This window comes from Pipistrellus kuhlii, unplaced genomic scaffold, assembly GCF_014108245.1.
Source record: "Pipistrellus kuhlii isolate mPipKuh1 unplaced genomic scaffold, mPipKuh1.p scaffold_m20_p_68, whole genome shotgun sequence".
In the NCBI taxonomy this organism is placed as follows: Eukaryota; Metazoa; Chordata; class Mammalia; order Chiroptera; family Vespertilionidae; genus Pipistrellus; species Pipistrellus kuhlii.
In genome coordinates, this window is record NW_023425571.1 from 646,251 (window position 1) to 664,947 (window position 18,697).

Genomic DNA, 18,697 nt, shown 5'->3' on the forward strand with positions numbered 1-18,697 from the left:
GCCCCAGATGTTGGGAATCAGAGAGCAAAAAGCCAAGGAGGACGGAAATGGGACACACACACACGCGCACGCGCGTGGACAGCAGCGCTGAGCGCGAGGCGGGCGGGCGGCCGCGGTGGGGAGGCCGGGGAACCGGGAGAGACGGGAAGCGGGCTGAGGGCTGCCTGCCCGGGTGGACGGCCGCACAGCTGCATCGCGGGCCGAGGCCTCCACAGCCAGGCATGTCCCGAGCGCGGGGGTGGCGGGCGGGCGGCGGGCAAGTGGCCGGTGACACGCGGACAGGGCGCGGGCGCGGGGGCGGCGAGGGGGCGGCGCTCACGGGCTCGGCGCTCGTTCCGCCGCATTAGGCTCAGGGAGGCGCCGGCCTGGCTGGCCGCTTCGTGCAGCTGTCCTCCCGGCCAGGCTGGGCGCGCACCCCATCCTGACTGCTGTCCCCAGGCGCCCCGTCTCCCTCCGGGCACCGTGCCCCCCGTGGGGACGCCGGTCTGGGCACTGCCGGGGCCACGCAGCCGAAGGGACAGCGCTCAGTCTGAGGTCCGAGCTGTGGCTGCTGCAGGCAGGTCAGACCCCGCGTCAGCTCCGAGGGATGCCCCGGGGAGCCTAGCGCTGTGGGTGAGCTTCTGCACCCCAAGTCCCCAGGGCAGGGGGTGGGCTTGAACGGCCCCCCAGTGGAGGGGTTTGACCCACAGTGTCCGCCCCGTGGACAGACCCCAGGCTCAGCCGTCAGACGGTGGGGTCAGCCCAAGGCTGCCCTCACCAGCAGGCGCTGTGCTCGGCCAGGGCTCCGGGCAGAGCAGCCCCCTCGGGGAGAGTGAAGGTGGTGGCCTGAGCCAGGCGGCGTGAGGGTGCGCTCGGGGCTGCCAGCTGCTGCTGTCGGGATTATGCCGTGGCCGTGGCTGTGGCCTGCGTGGCTGGGAGCCCACAGAACTCGCCGGGGAGGTGGGGGGAGCCGCCTGGCGGGGCGGGAGCGGACCTGACCTTCTGGAAGTGAGGCATGTGCCAGAGGGCGTCCAGCTTCACGGGCGGCTTGTACTTCCTCAGCTGGCTGCTCCGCGTCTCGTACAGCTCCCCCAGGCTCACCTGCCCCGGGACACGGGAGGTGCTCACCTGGGGCTCCCCTGGCCGCTCCCCTGGCGCTCAGAGAACCGAGCTGCCAGGAGGGGGCGCAGGACAGGGGTGTCACAGCCTGAGGGTGCCCTTCCCCCCGTGGCTCAGTGCCGCCGTGGTCAGTGTGGAGGGCCGTGGATGCCGCCCGCATGCCGCTCTGGGGCCCGGCGTGCAGCCGCCTGGAGGGCAGGGCCCGGCCCAGCGCTCCTGTCCTGTGCCCGCGGCTCACACAGGGAGAGGGACCCCGCAGTGTCTGCGGGGAGGAGGCTGGATCGGAGGGAGGGCTGGCATCTCTGGAGCAGGTCCAGCCCAGGGCGCCCTCGGAGGAGAAAGGAGCACTCTGGGGTTGGCTCCAGCCTGTTTTCTGAGGGTGAGCTGGGTTCTGTCCGGCACACAGGCCATGCCCGGCCCCCCAGAACCTTGGTCTTGGGGCTTAGGTAGGGCTTCAGTCTGATCGTCACCAAGACCCCCTCACCTCTAACTTCCCACAATGCCCCAGGCCACAAGCAGCGAGGTTCGCAGGCCCCCCACCCCCGGACTCAGTGCACGGGCTCAGTCTCGAGCTGAGCTTTGCAGGGCCAGCCCTTCCCGCCTCTGCGCCCTGACGTGGCCGGGGGGCCGGCCTTCACCTTCTGCTTCTTCTCCAGTTTGATGGCCTTCTGGGCGGCCTTCTGCTCCTGCACCCACAGCTGCTGGTAGCGGTGCCGCAGCAGGTCGAACAGGGGCGTGGAGGGCCTGCGGGCGAGGCGGGTGTGAGGGCCTCCCCGGCCGCCCGCCCGCCCTCCGGGGCCACCCCCCCTCACTGGGCTCCGGGGCAAACCCTCTCCCCAGGAGCGGCGCCCCGCGGGTCACCACAGACACTGACGGCAGCTGAGGTGAGGTGATGGGGACCCAGGAGCAGTCACCACAGACACTGACGGCAGCTGAGGTGAGGTGATGGGGACCCAGGAGCAGTCACCACAGACACTGACGGCAGCTGAGGTGAAATGAGGTGATGGGGACCCAGGAGCGTGGTGCCCTATTGGCTCTACTGTCGTGCATATATGAAATTTTTCATAAAAAGAGAAAAAGAAAAAAACCAGCTGAAGCCGGTTTGGCTCAGTGGATAGAGCGTTGGCCTGCGGACTGAAAGGTCCCGGGTTCGATTCCGGTCGGGGGCATGTACATTGGTTGCAGGCACATCCCCGGTAGGGGTGGTGCAGGAGGCAGCTGGTCGGTGTTTCTCTCTCATCGACGTTTCTAGCTCTCTATCTCTCTCTCCCTTCCTCTTCTCTGTGAAATATCAATAAAATATTTTTTAAAAAGAAAAGAAAAAAAAAGAGAAAAAAACAAAAACAAAACAGTGGGGAAAGCTCGTTGTCCTGCCCATCACTCCTTCCCCACCTGCCCTTGGACCCCGACAGCTTAGCCACAGACTCAGGCCAGGGTTCTGATCGGGGCGGAGGGGCGAATGGTGCCTCCCCTCCCCCCTTCCACAGGACATGTCCGCCCCAACCCTCGGAATTTGGGGGGTGGCAAGGACTGTCTGGGGAAAGGGCTGTTGAGAGGGGGGCAAGTTAGCGATTGCAAGGTGGCGAAGCATCGTGTGCGTGCCCCTCAGGGTGGGCCGGGACCCGGACGGTGTCCTGGTGAGACCCAGGGAAGCAGCGCAGAGGCGGGGGTGCTGTGAGGAGGAGGCAGAGGGGCCCTGCAGGAGCCCAGGCCCCAGGAGCCTGGGTTTTGGAGTTTTGGGCTTGAACCCCAGTGTGGGGCGTGCAGGGGGCAGCCGATCAATGATTCTCTCTTATCATCAATGTTTCTATCTCTCTCTCTCCCTCTCCCTTCCTCTCTGAAAGCAACAAAAATATGTTTTTAAAACAAAACAAGTTGGGGAGAAAGAGCCAAGCATGTGCAGGTGCGTCCACACAGGTGTGAGCTCCTGGAAAAAAGACTGGAAGGAAGCCGGCCAGTGATGACGGGGTCGGGGGGGGGGGGCGGCTTCCCCTTCCGGTCCACTCACTGGTTTTATGTGACTTTTTCAAAAGAAAGAGAGAGACGGAGAGAGGGAGAGAGGGAGAGAGGGAGAGAGAGAGAGAGAGAGAGAGAGAGAGAGAGAGAGGGAGAGGGAGAGGGAGAGGGAGAGGGAGAGGAGGTGGAGGGGAGAGAGGGAAAAAGGAAGAAATAAATCAAGCCTGAAGTCGTTGATCTGGCTGGGGCCAGGGAGCCAGGGACAGGCGATGGTGTTTGCCCCGGGCCGAAGCCCCGTGGACTCGGAGGCAGCAGGGCCTGCAGCTGTGTTGGGAGGAGCGGGAGGGGTTCACACAGATCTGAATTATTTATCCTCATTAAAGAGGTGTGGGTGGGGTGGGGGACGCCGGAGCCCACAGAGGCCAAATGGCCGGCCCAGGTCACACGGCACACTCCCCCCCCCCCCCCAGGCCGGTGTCTGTGGCCAGGAGAACGCGCAACTGAGCTCTGCAAAGACCGAAGGGGACAGGCCAGCAGGCGGCTGCAGCTGGAGGCCAAACCCGGGGGCCTGGCCGTGGCCAGGTGGGACCCCAGACCTTCCCCATGCTTGCTCCAGGCTCCCTGAGCTCACAGGGCCTGCAGCAGCCACAGCACTAATCCTCATAGCTCAGGCTTCCTGCTGCTTCCTCTGTCCTCAGGACAACACCTCAGAGACAGGTGTTGATATACCCATTTCACAGGCGAGAAGTCAGAAGCCCAGAGTTCGGTGTCTTGCACAGCCAGTGAGTGACGTGCTGTGTTCTCCCTGGAAGCCTGAGGGCTTGTTGCCCAGCAGCCCCGCCCCGCTCAGCCCCCAAAGCCGAGCGCCGCTCAGAGAGGATGGCTCGGTGAGCAGCAGCGGGGGACGAGGAAGCCCCTCCACCTTTTGCTGGGCCTTCGGGTTTGGGCAGAAGATGGCCGAGAGGGGTCCCTGGACAGAGGGGTCAGCAGGCGCAGAGCCAGGGAGCCCGGCCGGGCTGGCACCACGCCTCTGACCGGCCTGATGGGCGTGGGCAAACAGCTGAGATTCGCACATGTGCCGCCAGCTACAGACTCAGCAGCTCCTCATGACTCTGTAGTGCGGACGAGAGTTCCTGCTTTCTGGTGGGGAAACTGAGGCTCAGAGAGGTTCAGCAACCTGCCTTAGGTTTGCTCCTGGACTGAGAGCAGCCAAGGAGTCGGATTCAGGCTCCAAATTGGGTTTCCCTGGGGGCCAGGACCCCAGAGCGGGTCTGAGTGTCCCGGTGGCTTGTCCCGGTGGCCGGGCTGCTGGCCCTGCTCCGGGCCCGGCTGGCCGGTGGAGTCAGGTTGTAATCTTCTACATGTGACTTCCCCGAGGTGTGTCCGCTACCCAGAGCCTCCGGTCCCCTACCTGGGGGTGCTAGGCTCTCAGCTCAGGGCTTCCTCTGTTTCTGGGCAGCCCGCCCGGGGCACGGCGAGGCTGGCGCCCAGGGCCTGGACAAATTGCTTGCTGATAAGCTGGCAGGACCAGCTCGGCACATTCCTGCAGCCTGACATCCCCACTAACCGCAAAACGGTGTCAGAGCCGGGCTCACGGAGCGGGAGGCGGGAGGATGCCGGGTGAGGTCTGCCGGCGCAGGGTGGGCCTGCAGGAAACCTCAAATTAGTTCCATCCAGTCCGTCTCCGGCCTGGCGATGGATGCCCGGACCAGGGCCGATCTGCGATGAGGGCCGGGGAGGATCATTTGCAAACATTAGGCTGACACCGGTGAGAGCGGGCTGAGGGCTGACAGCTCTGATTTGCCGGCGCGGCTCCGGAGTGGGGAGGCTCTGCGGATCAGAGGGGCCCTTTCATGGCAGCCCGTCTCCGGCCGGCCGGCGGCTCATTAAAACTCGGCGGGGCTGGCGGGGCCGGCGGAGCGGGGGCGCCGCGGAGCCTTCTGAGGGGCCCGGGTACACATCTGTTGAAAGGTGCCGGGAAGGCAGCCCTGGGTCTGACAAACCGGATTTCAGTGCGGCTCCCCGCTCACAGCGGGCTGAAATAATTGGTCATCAGTGACTACTAATTCGGTTTAGTAGCCAGAGGCGATTTTTTTCTTCCCGGAAAATCAATGACAGCGCGGAGGCCTGTTCAACGCGACTCTGCTCCAGACGGGCCCGTCTTTGACGCGTGATGCTTCTTCCAGCGGAGACAGCTATTTTGTTAAAATGAAATTAAAATCCACCTCTAATATGCTGGCGGGCGCCCACATGGCCTCCGGGCTGACGGAGTGGACAGCGGCCACCAGGACGGGCCGTGTCTCCTCGGCCGGTGTGACTTTCTCAGCACGCCGTGGGCCGTGGAGGGTCTGGTTTGGGAGGAGGCTGGGGGCTGGGCTTCCCCCTGGGGTTCTAAGTCACAGCTGAGCCCACGACGGACACCCAGCAGGGTCCCTTCTAAGACCCTGCCCCTCTGGAGGGGTTCCTTCACCGAGTGGGACCTGGGGAGGGTGCCCTCGTGTGCTCGGACAGCACCCAGAGGTGCCCCTCAGGCTGGGGTTGCGGCTCGCCCGTTGGCGTGCCAGGTGACCCCAGTGACCGTGCTGAGCCCTTCGCTTGTGTCCTACGTGACCCAGCGGTTTTTTCTTCCGAGCAAGTCTGACCATTGTCACCCACACGTACCGAAACCACTGTTAAATCATTGTTTTGCTTTCTTTACATTGAAATGTAATTGAGATCATTGCAGATTTCACATCCTATATAATAAAAGGCCAATATGCAAATCAACCAAACAGCAGACTGACCAGTCGCTATGACGTGCACTGACCACCAGGGCACAGGTGCTCAAAGCAGGAGCTGCCCCCTGGTGGTCAGTGTGCTCCCACAGGGCTGGCGAGTGCAGTGGTGGTGGTGGGGGCCTCTCCCACCTCCGTGGCAGCACGAAGGGTGTCCCACTGATGGCTCAGGGGTGGGCCTAAGCTGCCAGTTGGACATCCCCCGAGGGCTCCTGGACTGCAAGAGCCCACAGGCCAGATGAGGGACACACACCCTGCCCCGCCCCACCGAGGGCACGAATTTCATGCCCCTAGTGCCGTTATAAGAAAGAAAACGGAGGTCCCAGGAACGCTTCCCGTGGTGACATCTGTTCCCCCTCGGTAGCATCTTGTGAAACTCGAGGGTAAAATCACATCCAGGACAGTGACACTGAGACAGTCTCCCCAAGGACTTGTAAGTGTGTGTGTGTGTGTGTGTATTTCTTTTTAAAATATATTTTTATTGATTTCAGAGAGGAAGGGAGAGGATGAAACATCAAGGATGAGAATCACTGATCAGCTGCCTCCTGCACGCCCCCTATGGAGACCAAGCCGGCAACCCGGGCCTGTGTCCTGGTTGGGAATCAAACCGTGACCTCCTGGTTCATAGGTTGATGCTCAACCGCTGAGCCACGCTGGCTGAGCTAATTTTTTTTTTTCAGTGGAGGAAGGGACTCACGGAAACCAGAGTGCCTGGGCTGGGGAAGTGCCCGGGAGCCGGGAGACCAGGCCGGCCTGGGTCAGAAATTGCATTTTGATGCCCCCCCCTCCCCCAGCGTGCTGAGGCCAGAGACACAGTCCTGAGGGTGAATGGGAATCACCCAGAGAGCTCATGAGCCAGAGAGGTGCCGGGCGTCACCCGCGGACATTCTGACTCACGGGGCCCAGGGGCCGGCCTCTGCATTTACCGGGACGCCCCCTCCCAAGGGGTCACCCCTGTGGACCTGGGCCCTGGAGGGCTCCAGCCCCAGCCTCTCCTGGGGAGGCCCCTCTGCCCAGGGGACAGCGGCAGCCCCTTCACCCCACTTTGTCTTAGTTGTCCCTCCTTGGCGGGAGGGCCTGTCTTTGCTAACGAGCAGGAGGCCGGGCGGGACAGAGGCCTCCCTCCCCCGAGGACTCCGCGCTAATTAGAGAAGGGGACGTCTGCGCTGCCGTAGTTTTAATTGTTTGTGGATCCAACGTAAAAGCTAATGACAGAGGAGGGAGGCTGCGGAGGCACACTCCTGACTTCTAAACCCGGCTAAGAGGTCATTTGCAATTTGTTAACATTTTCGCCAGGGTGAATTCAATTAGCAGTTCCCTGCTCCAGCCCAGCGGAGGCCGGCGGAGGGAGGGCGGCAGGGCTGGGAGGCTCAGACAGGGCTCCTCCTGCCCTGGGGTGCTCGTGCCCCAAACAGGGGGCTCTCCCCACGCAACCCGCCCCCCCCCCCCGCCCTGGCACGCCCTCTGGACAGGGAAGGCTTGCCAGACCCAATGGCCACGGCTGGGAACCTGCTCAGGATCCTGCCCTGGGGAAGGTGAGCAGCCGATGGGGCGCCCCTGCCAGGGCGGGGGCAGGAGTGGGGAGGCGGGAGGGGGAGGAGAATCTCAGCGTCTAGCATGAGCTGAGGAGGCCCCACTGCAGCCCGGCACCCTGGGGAGGGGCCTGAGGGACCCTGCACGTGGGGGAGGGCACAGGGCACCGGACAAGCACGGCTACTCGGCAGCATCGGGCTGACGGAGTGACGTTTGCAATGGCCGGGAGTGAAACAGCAAGCCGCCCTGCCACGGGCTTTCCGTGGCCTGAACCCACACCACAAAGCACGCACTGAAGGGCTGTAATGGGACAGCACTGGGAGGCGGTGGGAGGGTGTGCATTCCGCTTCTGTTATTCCTTTAACGGTTTTTACCGAACGGCCGGGAGCGCACTCGGCGTGTCACCCGGAGCGGCGGGTCCAGGGGCTTGTTGCTGGCGTTCCCGTGAACAGGAGGGAGGTCAGGGCACCGGCTGCTCCTCAGGAAGCCCAGCTCTGGAAAATTCTACAGCAGCGTGGGGCCTGTGCGATGCGTGGAGGCCCCGAGGGGGAGCGGTGGGGCCTCATTAGCACTGACCCGCCCGCAGCTCCTGATGAATGACAGGGTTTGGGCAGGACAAGCCCCAGGGGAGCGGCCGCCCCATCCATTATGGCCCATCAGCGCCTCCCGGAGCCCTCCCTGCTCTGAGCGCAGGGAGCCGGGCCGGGAATAAATCTCTGTCGGGCGCAGGAGAGGGAGAGGGAGAAGCGAGGGTGAAAAATGTTTCCCTCGGCTCCGGCCTCAGGGCCGCGGCGGAGGCAGCAGCCGGCAGGAGGCTGGGGGACGGGAGGCCTCCGAGAGGCTGGGTCCTGGCAGGAGCTGGGGGAGGGACAGCCCCCCGGCATGGCCCTGCCTGGGCTTCTCGAACAGGGATGCAGCTGGCTCTGAGGAGGACGGGGCCCCCGTCGAACCCAGTTTGGGGTGTCCCAGGCCCCGGCCCGGCAGCATGTGAGGGTCTGAGGTGCCAGCCAGCACCTCCACCTCCTGGAAGGGTCTGTCCTAGGCACTAAGTCCTCATGCTCCCACTTGCCACCTGCGACCTCTTGCTCAGGGACATGCCTGTCCGTGCCTCAGTTTCCCCGTGGTTAAATGGAGGTGTGGGGTTATCTGTGGAGAGCCAGGCCCCGCCACGTGCTCCCTGGCGCCAGCTGTTGATCACCGCGGCTATCACTGTAGATGCTGTCCCGCTGCTCGCTGCTCCATCGTGGAGGGGGCTGGGAGGAGCCGTGGCTCCCTCTCCCCGGTCCTGGCGTGTGGGATCCCTCCCCCATCCCACCCGCCATCCCGATGTTCCCCTCTGCTGCTTACGGGCCTTCCCCAAATGTACGATGTCACACCTTTTTTGTTTTTTACTTGATGTTACAAGTGTGACCTAAGCAGCAGAATTGAGTGGGAAGGTCACCTCCCTTGTTCTGGACATGCTACCTCTAGTAACTCGGCCAGAGGACACATCGTTTGTTCTCTGAGGCGGCGTCTCCACGGTGTGATCCATAGCGGACAGGGGAGCAGGGCAGAGGGGTAAATGGCACGGGACCCCGGCTTCACCATCTCCTCGCTGGGTCTCTTCGCTTTCAACAGCTGCCTCCAAGCCTGGAAGGGCCCGGGCCATATTTCTCCGACAAACACCGAGTGACACCCCGGAGGCACAGCGGGGGCCGCCCAGCAGGAGCAGACGGCCGGGGGCGGAGGGCGGCGGATGCTCGGCAGACGGGGGATGCGGCTGCGTAACCACATCCGTGGAAACACCTCGCGTGGGAAAGGCCCTCGCCCAGCTGCTCAGAGGTCAGCGGTTCACCCTGCGATCACGGCTGACCCTGTGTCCCAGGGAAAGATCAAAGCCCAAATCGGTTTCTACCGGACTCCCGTTGCTTCTGCGCGGATGGAACGTGGGAAGACTGGGCGTCCCACCGCCGTTAGCCTCAGTCCGGTCTCAGCGAACGTGGCTGGTGTCAGGGAGGACGGTGCTGTTGGTGCTGCGGGGCAGACAGGGTGCCATTCGGAGAGGTGAGGGGTCTTTGCCAGGCCCGCAGGCTCCCCCTGGTGGCCAGCCCGGGTTCCTTCAGGGGGTTCGGGCCTCCCCGCGGGGGAACAGGCTGCTGCCTGGGAGGGAAGGGGCTTGTTAGCATTCTGCAGGCAGGTGGGTGGGTGGCTTGGGTTCTGGCCAGCGGCTCCGGAGTGATGGATGGGCCCGCTGTAAATTTGTGGAATAAATCAGCTTGGCAGGGAGATTCAAAACGCCTGTCTGGCAGCAGCATTTTTAACAGCCGCAGAATGCCCTCGTCCTTCCCATTTGTCAGCGTCGGGCTGTGCGGGCCTAGAGCCGGGCAGGCAGGGGGACGGCAGCGGCTCCTCCCTCTGGTGCTTCTCACTTTTCTGTGGTCCCAGCGCTTCCAGCACCAGCACCGGACGGTGTGGACGGGCCTCATGGGTGGATGACCTGCGTGTTCTGCCTGCGCTCTGACTTAACCACGCGGTCACCGTCTCTGTATTCAGATTCCGGGACGCTGGGGTGAGCGGAAGCCAGCCGGAGCGCCCGGGGTTTGGAGTTTCCGGGGCCAGGCCACGGGTAAAGGCTTCCAGAAGAGCCCGGACAGGACAGCTTCCCCGGGTCCAGATGTCCCGCCCCAGCCCTCTCTGGTGCAGAAACACACAGGCAGTGTCTCCATGGGGTCCCTTCATCCCGGTGCTGGTGAGGCAGGCGGATCCGATCAGATGGGACCAAGCCCCGCCCCGAGGCAGAGCAGCCAGGGGCAAACGGCTCCGCCTCTCTGACCCTCTGTCTCTTCTTCTGTAGACGGGGATGCAGAGTTCCAGGCTTTCAGAGTTATTCGAGGAGAGGAGGCCTCGAGCGCTCAGCCTGCTGTCTGACAAGTGAGAGTAACAATGACACGTCGCTGCCTCTCCGGTTCACAGCGGGCTCTCCTGCCGTCAGCCGCTCCCGGCAGGCGCTGCGTGGCGGCTTCCCCGCCTTGCGTGTGGCACGAGGCTCTGGGCAGGGCGGTGGCAGAACCCGGGGCATCCAGAATCTGCCAGGAGCACCAGCTGCTGCCCAGCTCTCGCCACCCCCGCCCTCCCTGGCTCATCATAACGGACAGCCCTGGGCCAATTAGGAGCAGCCACAATTAAGATGTGCCCAGGGCATGTGAGCATTTGCAAACACTTGTTAAAACGCATCAATAATTAAGTGCCTCTTTAATCGGTCCATGTCTGGCCTCCGGACATATCTGTTTATAAACCGTGGGTCCCAGCATGCTTCGGGGCCTCGGCCTCTGGGAATGGAAATTGAAAATTCTTCCCTGACTGGAATTCTGAGGTCCAGAGGGGGCACGGGCTTTTAACGTCTCTGTGGGGTGAGTGACGGTGCCCATGGGTTTCTTTACTCACTTATTGGACCAAATCTCCCCAAACTCCTCGTAGTCCAGTGTGGTGGGGTTTGGTGTTAAACACGCTTTCAAAGTAAAGAAATAAACACAATCGCGGCTTGTCAAAGGTGATCATTGGCGAATGGGCCTCGGCCCCATAACTTCACAGTAATAGCCCCATTGCGGGGTGGGGTGGGGGTGGGGTGGGGGTGAGGGTGCGGGTGGGGGTGGGGTGGGGGTGAGGGTGCGGGTGGGGGTGGGGGTGGGGTGGGGGTAGGGTGCAGGGAGGATAGGGGGGGTGATTTTTAATCGCGCCGTCTGCATCTGCTATCCGGTGGAGGGGTGTGCGGGCCTGTCTCAGTAAAAGCTTTTCCAACAGCCATTTAACCTCCATTTGCGGAGAAATAAAGTGAAATTGATGCTGATTCGGGCCCGCTTTGGGGGCCGTTTTTGTTCCATAAAAGCCCGTTTGCTTGCCATTTGCCGAGCGGCCCTGTCAGTTCCGGGAGGGCGGCCGCTGATGAAGATAAAGCTTTATGGCCGCGGGATTTGCCGCTAACAGCAACCTAATGCAGCATTTTCATTTCCGTGCAATTAATGTTAACGTCCGCCACGAAAATTGTCATTAAATACCATTTTAAAATCCATTCAATTTGCATACGCAAAGCCCATTTGCCATCGAGGGGGATCTGGCCGGCACTCCATCAGGCCTGCGCGGGGCCGCGGCCGCTGGGGTCCACAGCGATTTAAGGTTTCTGTGCTGAAGGCGGAGCTTAATGGACGCCCTTTCTGAGCCCCGAGACGAGGCTCTGCCATTGCACACGGGAAATGGGGCCCCGGACCCGGGAACTGGTGCTGGCTGCACCTCAGTCCCAAGGAGGTGGACGAGCGAGCACTGGACGGGGAGTCCTGCCTGGCTGCAGAGCCGGCTCCCGTCTGGCCACAGGCCTCTGGAGGCACCCGGTGTCCACGCTCACCGTGGAGGTCCCGGCTTGAGGAGGGCGTCACCACCGGCTGCCACCTGGAGGCGCCGAGGACGCGGTGGGAAGTGAAAAGGCAGACGCGGCTGGTGCCAGGCGGGCGTGGTGCCAGGCCGGCAGAGGCAGGAAGCAGCATGGGGGCTGCGGGCGCGGGGCCGGGGGAGGGGTTTCAGTGGGACAGGGTCCCAGGTTTGCAGGACGAGTTCTGTGGACGGATGGCGGTGGTGGCTCAACAAAGTGAATGCACTTGAACGCCACGGAATTGTGCGCTTAGAAATGGTAAATCTTGTGCCTGCTTTGCCCGGTGAGAAAGATTTGAAAACAAACACAAACACACACACAAAGCAGATTGCGAACGCCCTTGATGGTGGGCACAGCTGAAGCCGAGCACCGGCTCTCAGCCGGGCTCGGGGCTGCGTGCCGCCAGGTGCTGGGCTGAGGGCCGGGTGTTTGTGCCAAGCGCAGGTTTCAGGGCTTTGGGCTGACGGAGGGCCTACCCGGGGAAGCATGGGGCAGCGGCCGGCTCTGGGGGCGCCTGCTGATGTCGCCCGCTACTGGGCTCTGCCCTCCCCCTCTGGGGACAGAACCCCCCTCCTACCGCTTCCTCATCAGGAGTCCCTGTGGATTGTGGGACTGATTCCAAGCAAACCCCCTCCAAGGAAGGGGGGAGGGGTCAGGCCTGGCCAATCAGAGCGTCAGAATCTGCTGGCCTCAGCCATTGGCTCAGAGGCAGACAGGTGACTCAGGGCTGGCCAATCAGTGTATCTCACAAACCTAACGTGATAGACTTGATCCGAAGGTGGACCAAGGAATCTTAATCTGAAGGCTTCTGTAACTCCACACACACACACACACACACACACACACACACACACCCGGCACTGAGAGAACAGGATGGGGCTGAGCCTGGCTCTTCTGTCCCCGGAGGAAGACGCTTGTCAGAGAACAGAGCCCCAAGTCAGGCCTGGAGAGACACAGCAAATACTGCAGTCGCCCGGCACCTAGATCCGGCTACGCCTGAAGCTCTACCTCCGGCAGGTGAGCCAACGAATTTCCCTTTAAAAATATCGAGGCCTTTTGAGTGAATGAATGACATGCAACCCCTTCTACTTTCACTGAACCTCATGCCCGTCAGTCAGGGCTGGGCCCGGGCCCCAGGTAGGCCTCTGACCCATCACTGTGACAAGGTGTGTGAAGTGCATGGATTGCCAGACCCAGTCACCTGCCCCACCCTGGAGCCAGTAGTCTTACGCCACCTAAGGCCCTAATAGTCATTGCCAAGCCTGCCCCCACAGACGGACGGAACAGGGCCAGCCTCACCGGGACAGGATCCCAAAGGTCATGTTCTCGGGGACGGCGGGGGACAGCGGGGGGATGGAGGGGGACGGAGGGGGGGCGGAGGGGGGCAGAGGGGGACGGAGGGGGACGGAGGGGGGATGCCGGGGGATGGGGACACCGGGGGGACGGAGGGGGACGGAGGGAGGCGGGGGGATGGCGGGGGACGGGGGGATGGAGGGGGGACGGTGGGGGATGGAGGGAGGCGGGGGGACGGCGGGGGACGGGGGGACGGAGGGGGATGGAGGGGGACGGCAGGGGACGGGGGGACGGAGGGGGACGGAGGGGGACGGAGGGGGGACGGTGGGGGACGGAGGGGGACGGGAGGCGGGGGACGGCAGGGGACGGGGGGACGGAGGGGGACGGCGGGGACGGGGGGACGGAGGGGGGATGGGGGGACGGAGGGGGACGGCGGGGGGATGGAGGGGGACGGAGGGGGGGCGGAGGGGGGCAGAGGGGGACGAAGGGGGGATGCCAGGGGATGGGGACACCGGGGGGACGGAGGGGGACGGAGGGAGGCGGGGGGACGGTGGGGGACGGCAGGGGGACAGCGGGGCAGCCTCACCGGGACGGGATCCCGAAGGTCATGTTGGCGGGGATGGAGGACGGCTCCCGCTTGAACCGCCGCTGGTCCTCACTCGTGATGCGCAGGTCGTTGACCTGCTGGTACAGCATCGTCTCCCGCGCGGTGACCAGGCCGGCCTTCACGGCGCCGCGGTTCATGGCGATGTAGTCCCGCCTCAGCTCCTCGTGGCAGGTGGGCTGCGGCTTATACACGCTCCAGTGTCCGATGGCTGGGCGGGACAGAGGTCACGGCCGAGGTCAGCGGGCAGCACGGCCATTCGGTCCCGCTCCCTCCGTCACCAGAACTGCCGGCCTCTGCTTGCTCCGGGAGGCTGTGTGTGTGTGTGCTGGGGGAGGGGGGGGGTCCCGAGACCCCAGCGGGCGGGGAGCACCCGGCTTGGTGGTAAAGCCTGGCTGAGTTCCTTCCCAGCTCCCTGCTTGGCCCTTCACGCCCCCACGCCCAGACCATGGTGTTCACCAGATCGAGGCTGCCGGCCCAGCCCAGCTCACTTCCCACAGTGTCCTAGGGAGAGAGCTCCAGCCACTGACACGTTCTCACCTTCGGGGGCCCCTCCCTCAGCCCCCCGACACACTCTCACCTTCGGGGACCCCTCCCTCAGCCCCCCATGTGCTCTCACCTTCGGGGGCCCCTCCCTCAGCCCCCCGACACACTCTCACCTTCGGGGGCCCCTCCCTCAGCCCCCCATGTGCTCTCACCTTCGGGGACCCCTCCGTCAGCCCCCCATGTGCTCTCACCTTCGGGGACCCCTCCCTCAGCCCCCCAACACACTCTCACCTTCGGGGACCCCTCCGTCAGCCCCCCATGTGCTCTCACCTTCGGGGGCCCCTCCCTCAGCCCCCCGACACGCTCTCACCTTCGGGGGCCCCTCCCTCAGTCCCCCGACACACTCTCACCTTCGGGGACCCCTCCCTCAGCCCCCTGACATGCTCTCACCTTCGGGGGCCCCTCCCTCAGCCCCCCGACACACTCTCACCTTCGGGGACCCCTCCCTCAGCCCCCCAACACGCTCTCACCTTCGGGGACCCCTCCCTCAGCCCCCCATGTGCTCTCACCTTCGGGGACCCCTCCGTCCAGCCCGCGGACGTAGAGGCCGTAGTTGAAGTCGAGGCCGGGGAGGGTGACGTTCCGCTCCCGGGGCTTCCCCAGCTCGGCCTGTGGGAGCACAGAGCGGGGGAGGCCGGGCTGGGACCAGCGGCTCTGATCAGATACCCCCCCCCCCAGTCACCGATGCCCGCCTGCCCTGCCGTGGCAGCCGTCAGGGCCCGGGCGGGCACAGTCCCTGTGGAGACGGGGGAAGCGGAGGGGGGCGGAGGGGTCCCCTGCAGCTGAGACGGGCCCTTCCACAGAGACGCCCAGGAGCCCCTGTGGAGGCCGCGTCCTTCCTCCCCGTGGGCCGCCCCCCCCCCCCCGTGGCACGCCTGTCACCGTGGGTGCTGGACTAGCCACCTCCCCTCCCCCCCCCGCCCCCCGGGTCTCTGGGGAACTCCTCCCGGAGCCCCCGGGGTTTGTGGGAAAGACATTCCCCTGTGCTCTCTCAGCCACACTGCCCTCAAGGCACCGTGTCTGGCCTGGACCACCGCCCCGGGCCCAGAGACAGTATTCGGGCCTCAGGCTCCCTCCTCGGCCTCCCGCTTTCTCCTCCAGTGCCTCCAGGTCCCGCCTCGCTGGCTCCGGGGCCTGAGCGGTGGAGGGAGGTGATCGGGGACCGTGTGGCTCACCCTGGAATTCATGCCTCCCTGGAGCTGGCAGTCCGGGCCCTGCACCCTCCAACCCACCCGCCCCCACAGCTCCACCTCCCAGACTCCCCCACACGCCGCGGTTTGGGGGGGCTGGCCCACTCCCCTCTCTGAGGCTCCCGGAATGCCCTGTGCTCCTGCCCACCCTCTGCCGTCCTCGTTCTTCAGCGCCTGCACCCCCTGCACTCACAGTGGCCGCTCCCTCCCGTGGCCCCGGTAACTGTCCATCTGGGGCTCAGAGCCGAAGGGACCTGAACCCCTGTGCACAACCTGCGAAGGGGCTGAGCCTTGGGCTGTAGCTTTAAGGGACAGTTGTGTGTGTGAGTGATAATCACAGCAAAGCGGTGACAGTCAGGGAGTGTGAGCAGGTCACAGCGTGTGTGCCAACAGTCTAATGTCCGTCTCCCTGGCAGACAGTGAGCTCAATCTTCATTTACTTACTTTAAGGTTCATTAAAAACATTTTTTTTAAATAGGCATTAATTTTTAGAGGTTTTAGGTTCACAGCATCACTCAGCAGCAGGAACGGAGGCTCCCATCGGCCTGCCCTGATGGTCTTTGTTTTCACCCTCCTTTCTCGGCTCAGCACAGGTGATGCTACGACATAGGAGGGTGAATGAATGAATAAGTGAATGAATGAGTGAAAGGCCTGCTTGGAGGCTGTCAATTCTGCTCCCCGTGGAACCTGCTAGGTGTCTCCCTCTTCCTTCCCCTCTGACCCTGGCCCTGACCTTGCCGGAGCACCCTGGGGTCCGGCCTTCCAGGCGGTGCCCGGTGCCCGGGCCTCTGCGAGCTGGTTTGTTTGAATTCCTCCCACGCGACTCCCTCTGAGCTGCAGACGGAGCTCTGGCTCTCATTTGTTTATGAAAATGATCCGGCCTCTCCGATGACTGCCGGGAAGTTAATTAAAATGTGACTTCTCCGGGCGAGGCCCCCCTCTGGGCAGGTGCAGGTGGGCAGGCGTCCAGCTGGCAGAGGATCCACAGACAGGCTCGAGAGCTGGCTGCCGCTCGGGCGGGCAGAGGGGTGGGGAAGAGGCCTCACGCTCCACGTTCTTTTTCTGGGAACCAACAGCTGCCGACGCGCACCGAAGCCTCCGGCTTCGAAGATCATCCCATGGGAGCGCACTCAGCTTTTCACTCCACAAACATTTATTTTCCACCTCCTCCGAGCCAAGCCTGTGCCCGGAGTGTGACGGAAACAAAGAAGAGGCATAGCCCCCGCCCTCGTGAAATTCATCTTCTTGCAAAGAGGACGACCGAATAGATTGCCTCGAGCGCTAAAAACATTAGGCCCTAGAGTGAGACAAGACATTTGCAATCCATGGACCTGACAAAAGATTCTTGTCCATCATATGTAAAGAGCTGTTACAAACCAATAAGAAAAAGACAGCAGATCCTATAGAAAAATGGGCAAAAGACTTGAATAAGCACAACATCAAGAGGATGTCCAAGCGGCCAAGACCCACGGGTGAAGGTGCTCAGCCTCAGTGCTGTCGGTGAGGGTGGGGAGCACCTGGTGCGCCCACGCCCTTGGTGGGCATGTGAACTGGTGTGGCCACCGTGGGAACCGGTGGAGCTGCGTCTACTAAAGCTAAATGGATCCAACCTGATAACACCCCCCTGGCTCCCAGCAGAAACCAGTGCCCCGTCCATCCAAAGCTCTGTCTGGGAATGCGCACAGCACTGTGATATGTGATGGCCACACCCAGCAACAGCCCTAAACGCTGTCCCAGGCGGAGAAATCGTAGTGGCGTGTTTATCCCATAGAGTGCCCCATAGCATGGTTCCCAATTGGGGTGATTGTGCCCCCTACCCCCGAGGTCATCCAGTCGTGTCCGGGCACATTTGGGGTTGAGGCGGGGCAGGGCGGCTGCTAAACATCTCACGCCCACGTCCAGCCCCGCCCCGGTGCGTGCTCTGGCCCTGACGCCCCGAGTGATGGGGCTGAACAGCACGCACCTCCACGGAGAGAGGGCACACTGTGCACACCCACTCCACGGGGTCCTCACACACAGTGCCGGTGGGAGAAGCTGCCTCGGGGGGTTCAAGTGCAGCATGGCTCTCTGGGGAGGAGCAGGGCCTGGGTGCCCCGGGGCGGGGCAGTGGCTGAAGCTGCTCTGGAGGCTGAGGGGGCGCTGGCCTGTGGCCTCCTGACCCCAGGCGGGTGCCCTCCCGCCCGTTCACCTGGACAGCGGTCACACATCCGACGGGCAGTGGCCGAACAGGAGACCCACCTTCAGACAAGGCTGCCTGCACACAAGGACAGACAAACTGCAGCGCAGACAAACCAACTCGGCTCCCAGAGGGTTCTCCGGGCGGTTCTGAGCGGAGGGGGAGGGGGGTGGCATCTGGAAGTTCCTCGCCTCTCCTCTGACCTTTCTGACCTTTCCAGACTGGTCAGAGGTGTCGCGAGTAGACAGAGAGATGCCCCGAGAAGCTGGTGAGAAGCAGGCTCAGCTGCTGGCGGGTCTGCTCCGTGGTGGGCGGGGTTAAGGAGATTGCTGTGGCTTCAGAAAACATCATGGGGTTCCCCTGGGCGCTCGGACACCACAGCTCAGTGCTCCCCACAGCTCAGTGCTCCCCACAGCTGTCTGAGCACGCCGTCCCCCAGGACGGATGGGGACACGGAGGCTCCGAGAGGCCGCAGGCCGATGCCCTTCAGCCCCCGCTCCCCCTGTCTGTGGCCGAGCTCTGAGGCACCGCGGGCAAACCCTCCGGGGCTTGGAGCAGGCTCCTCAGCCCGGTGGGTGTGAGAGCCGGGCCCCCGGCTGGCCCCTGTCACGGGCTGTGAGCCTCCAGAGCTGAACGTGCAGCAAAGTCCCGGCTCTGGGTCCGACCACCCGCCTCCTCCGCAGCTTCCGCCCTGCCTCCCCGAGCCTCCTCTGTCACGGGCCTGGCTGGACGCAGCCCTGGGTGACAGCTGTCCCCACCAGCAGACAGCTTCATTAAGCCTCATTAAGATGTCATCCCTGCGCCTGGCTCCCCGGCTCTGCGCTCTAATTAAAACCATCGCCGTCCGCGTCCCGGGGGGCCTGGGATCTCCGGGCTCCTTCTGCACGGAGCTGCCTCCGGTCCCCGACGGGAAGCCAGGTCCGGGAGGACCCGGCCCGGACATCCGAGCTGGCGACCGGCCCCGGCCGGGAAGTCCACTCAGAGCAGCTGGTGGCTGCGTGACCAGCGTGGGGGCCCCGGGGGCTGCCTCGTCCGCCGTCACCCGCGGCCCCAGAAGGCGGGCCCCTGGCCCTGAGCCTTCCCAAGGCCCATTTTCCCAGGGACAGCTTCAAAGCAGATGCCCAG

At 63.7% G+C, this 18,697-nt stretch overlaps 1 protein-coding gene across 1 annotated transcript in view; it reads right to left on the reverse strand.

The window, feature by feature from the left end:
- CFAP77 (cilia and flagella associated protein 77) overlaps positions 1-18,697 on the reverse strand; it is a 63,253-nt gene that overhangs the window by 13,621 nt on the left and 30,935 nt on the right. Inside the window, exons 2-5 of the mRNA XM_036420440.2 lie at positions 14,716-14,815; positions 13,643-13,871; positions 1,737-1,842; positions 979-1,080 (exon numbers count right to left, since the gene is read on the reverse strand). Coding sequence (XP_036276333.1) covers positions 979-1,080; positions 1,737-1,842; positions 13,643-13,871; positions 14,716-14,815 — 537 coding nt within the window. The remainder of the gene's footprint in view (positions 1-978; positions 1,081-1,736; positions 1,843-13,642; positions 13,872-14,715; positions 14,816-18,697) is intronic.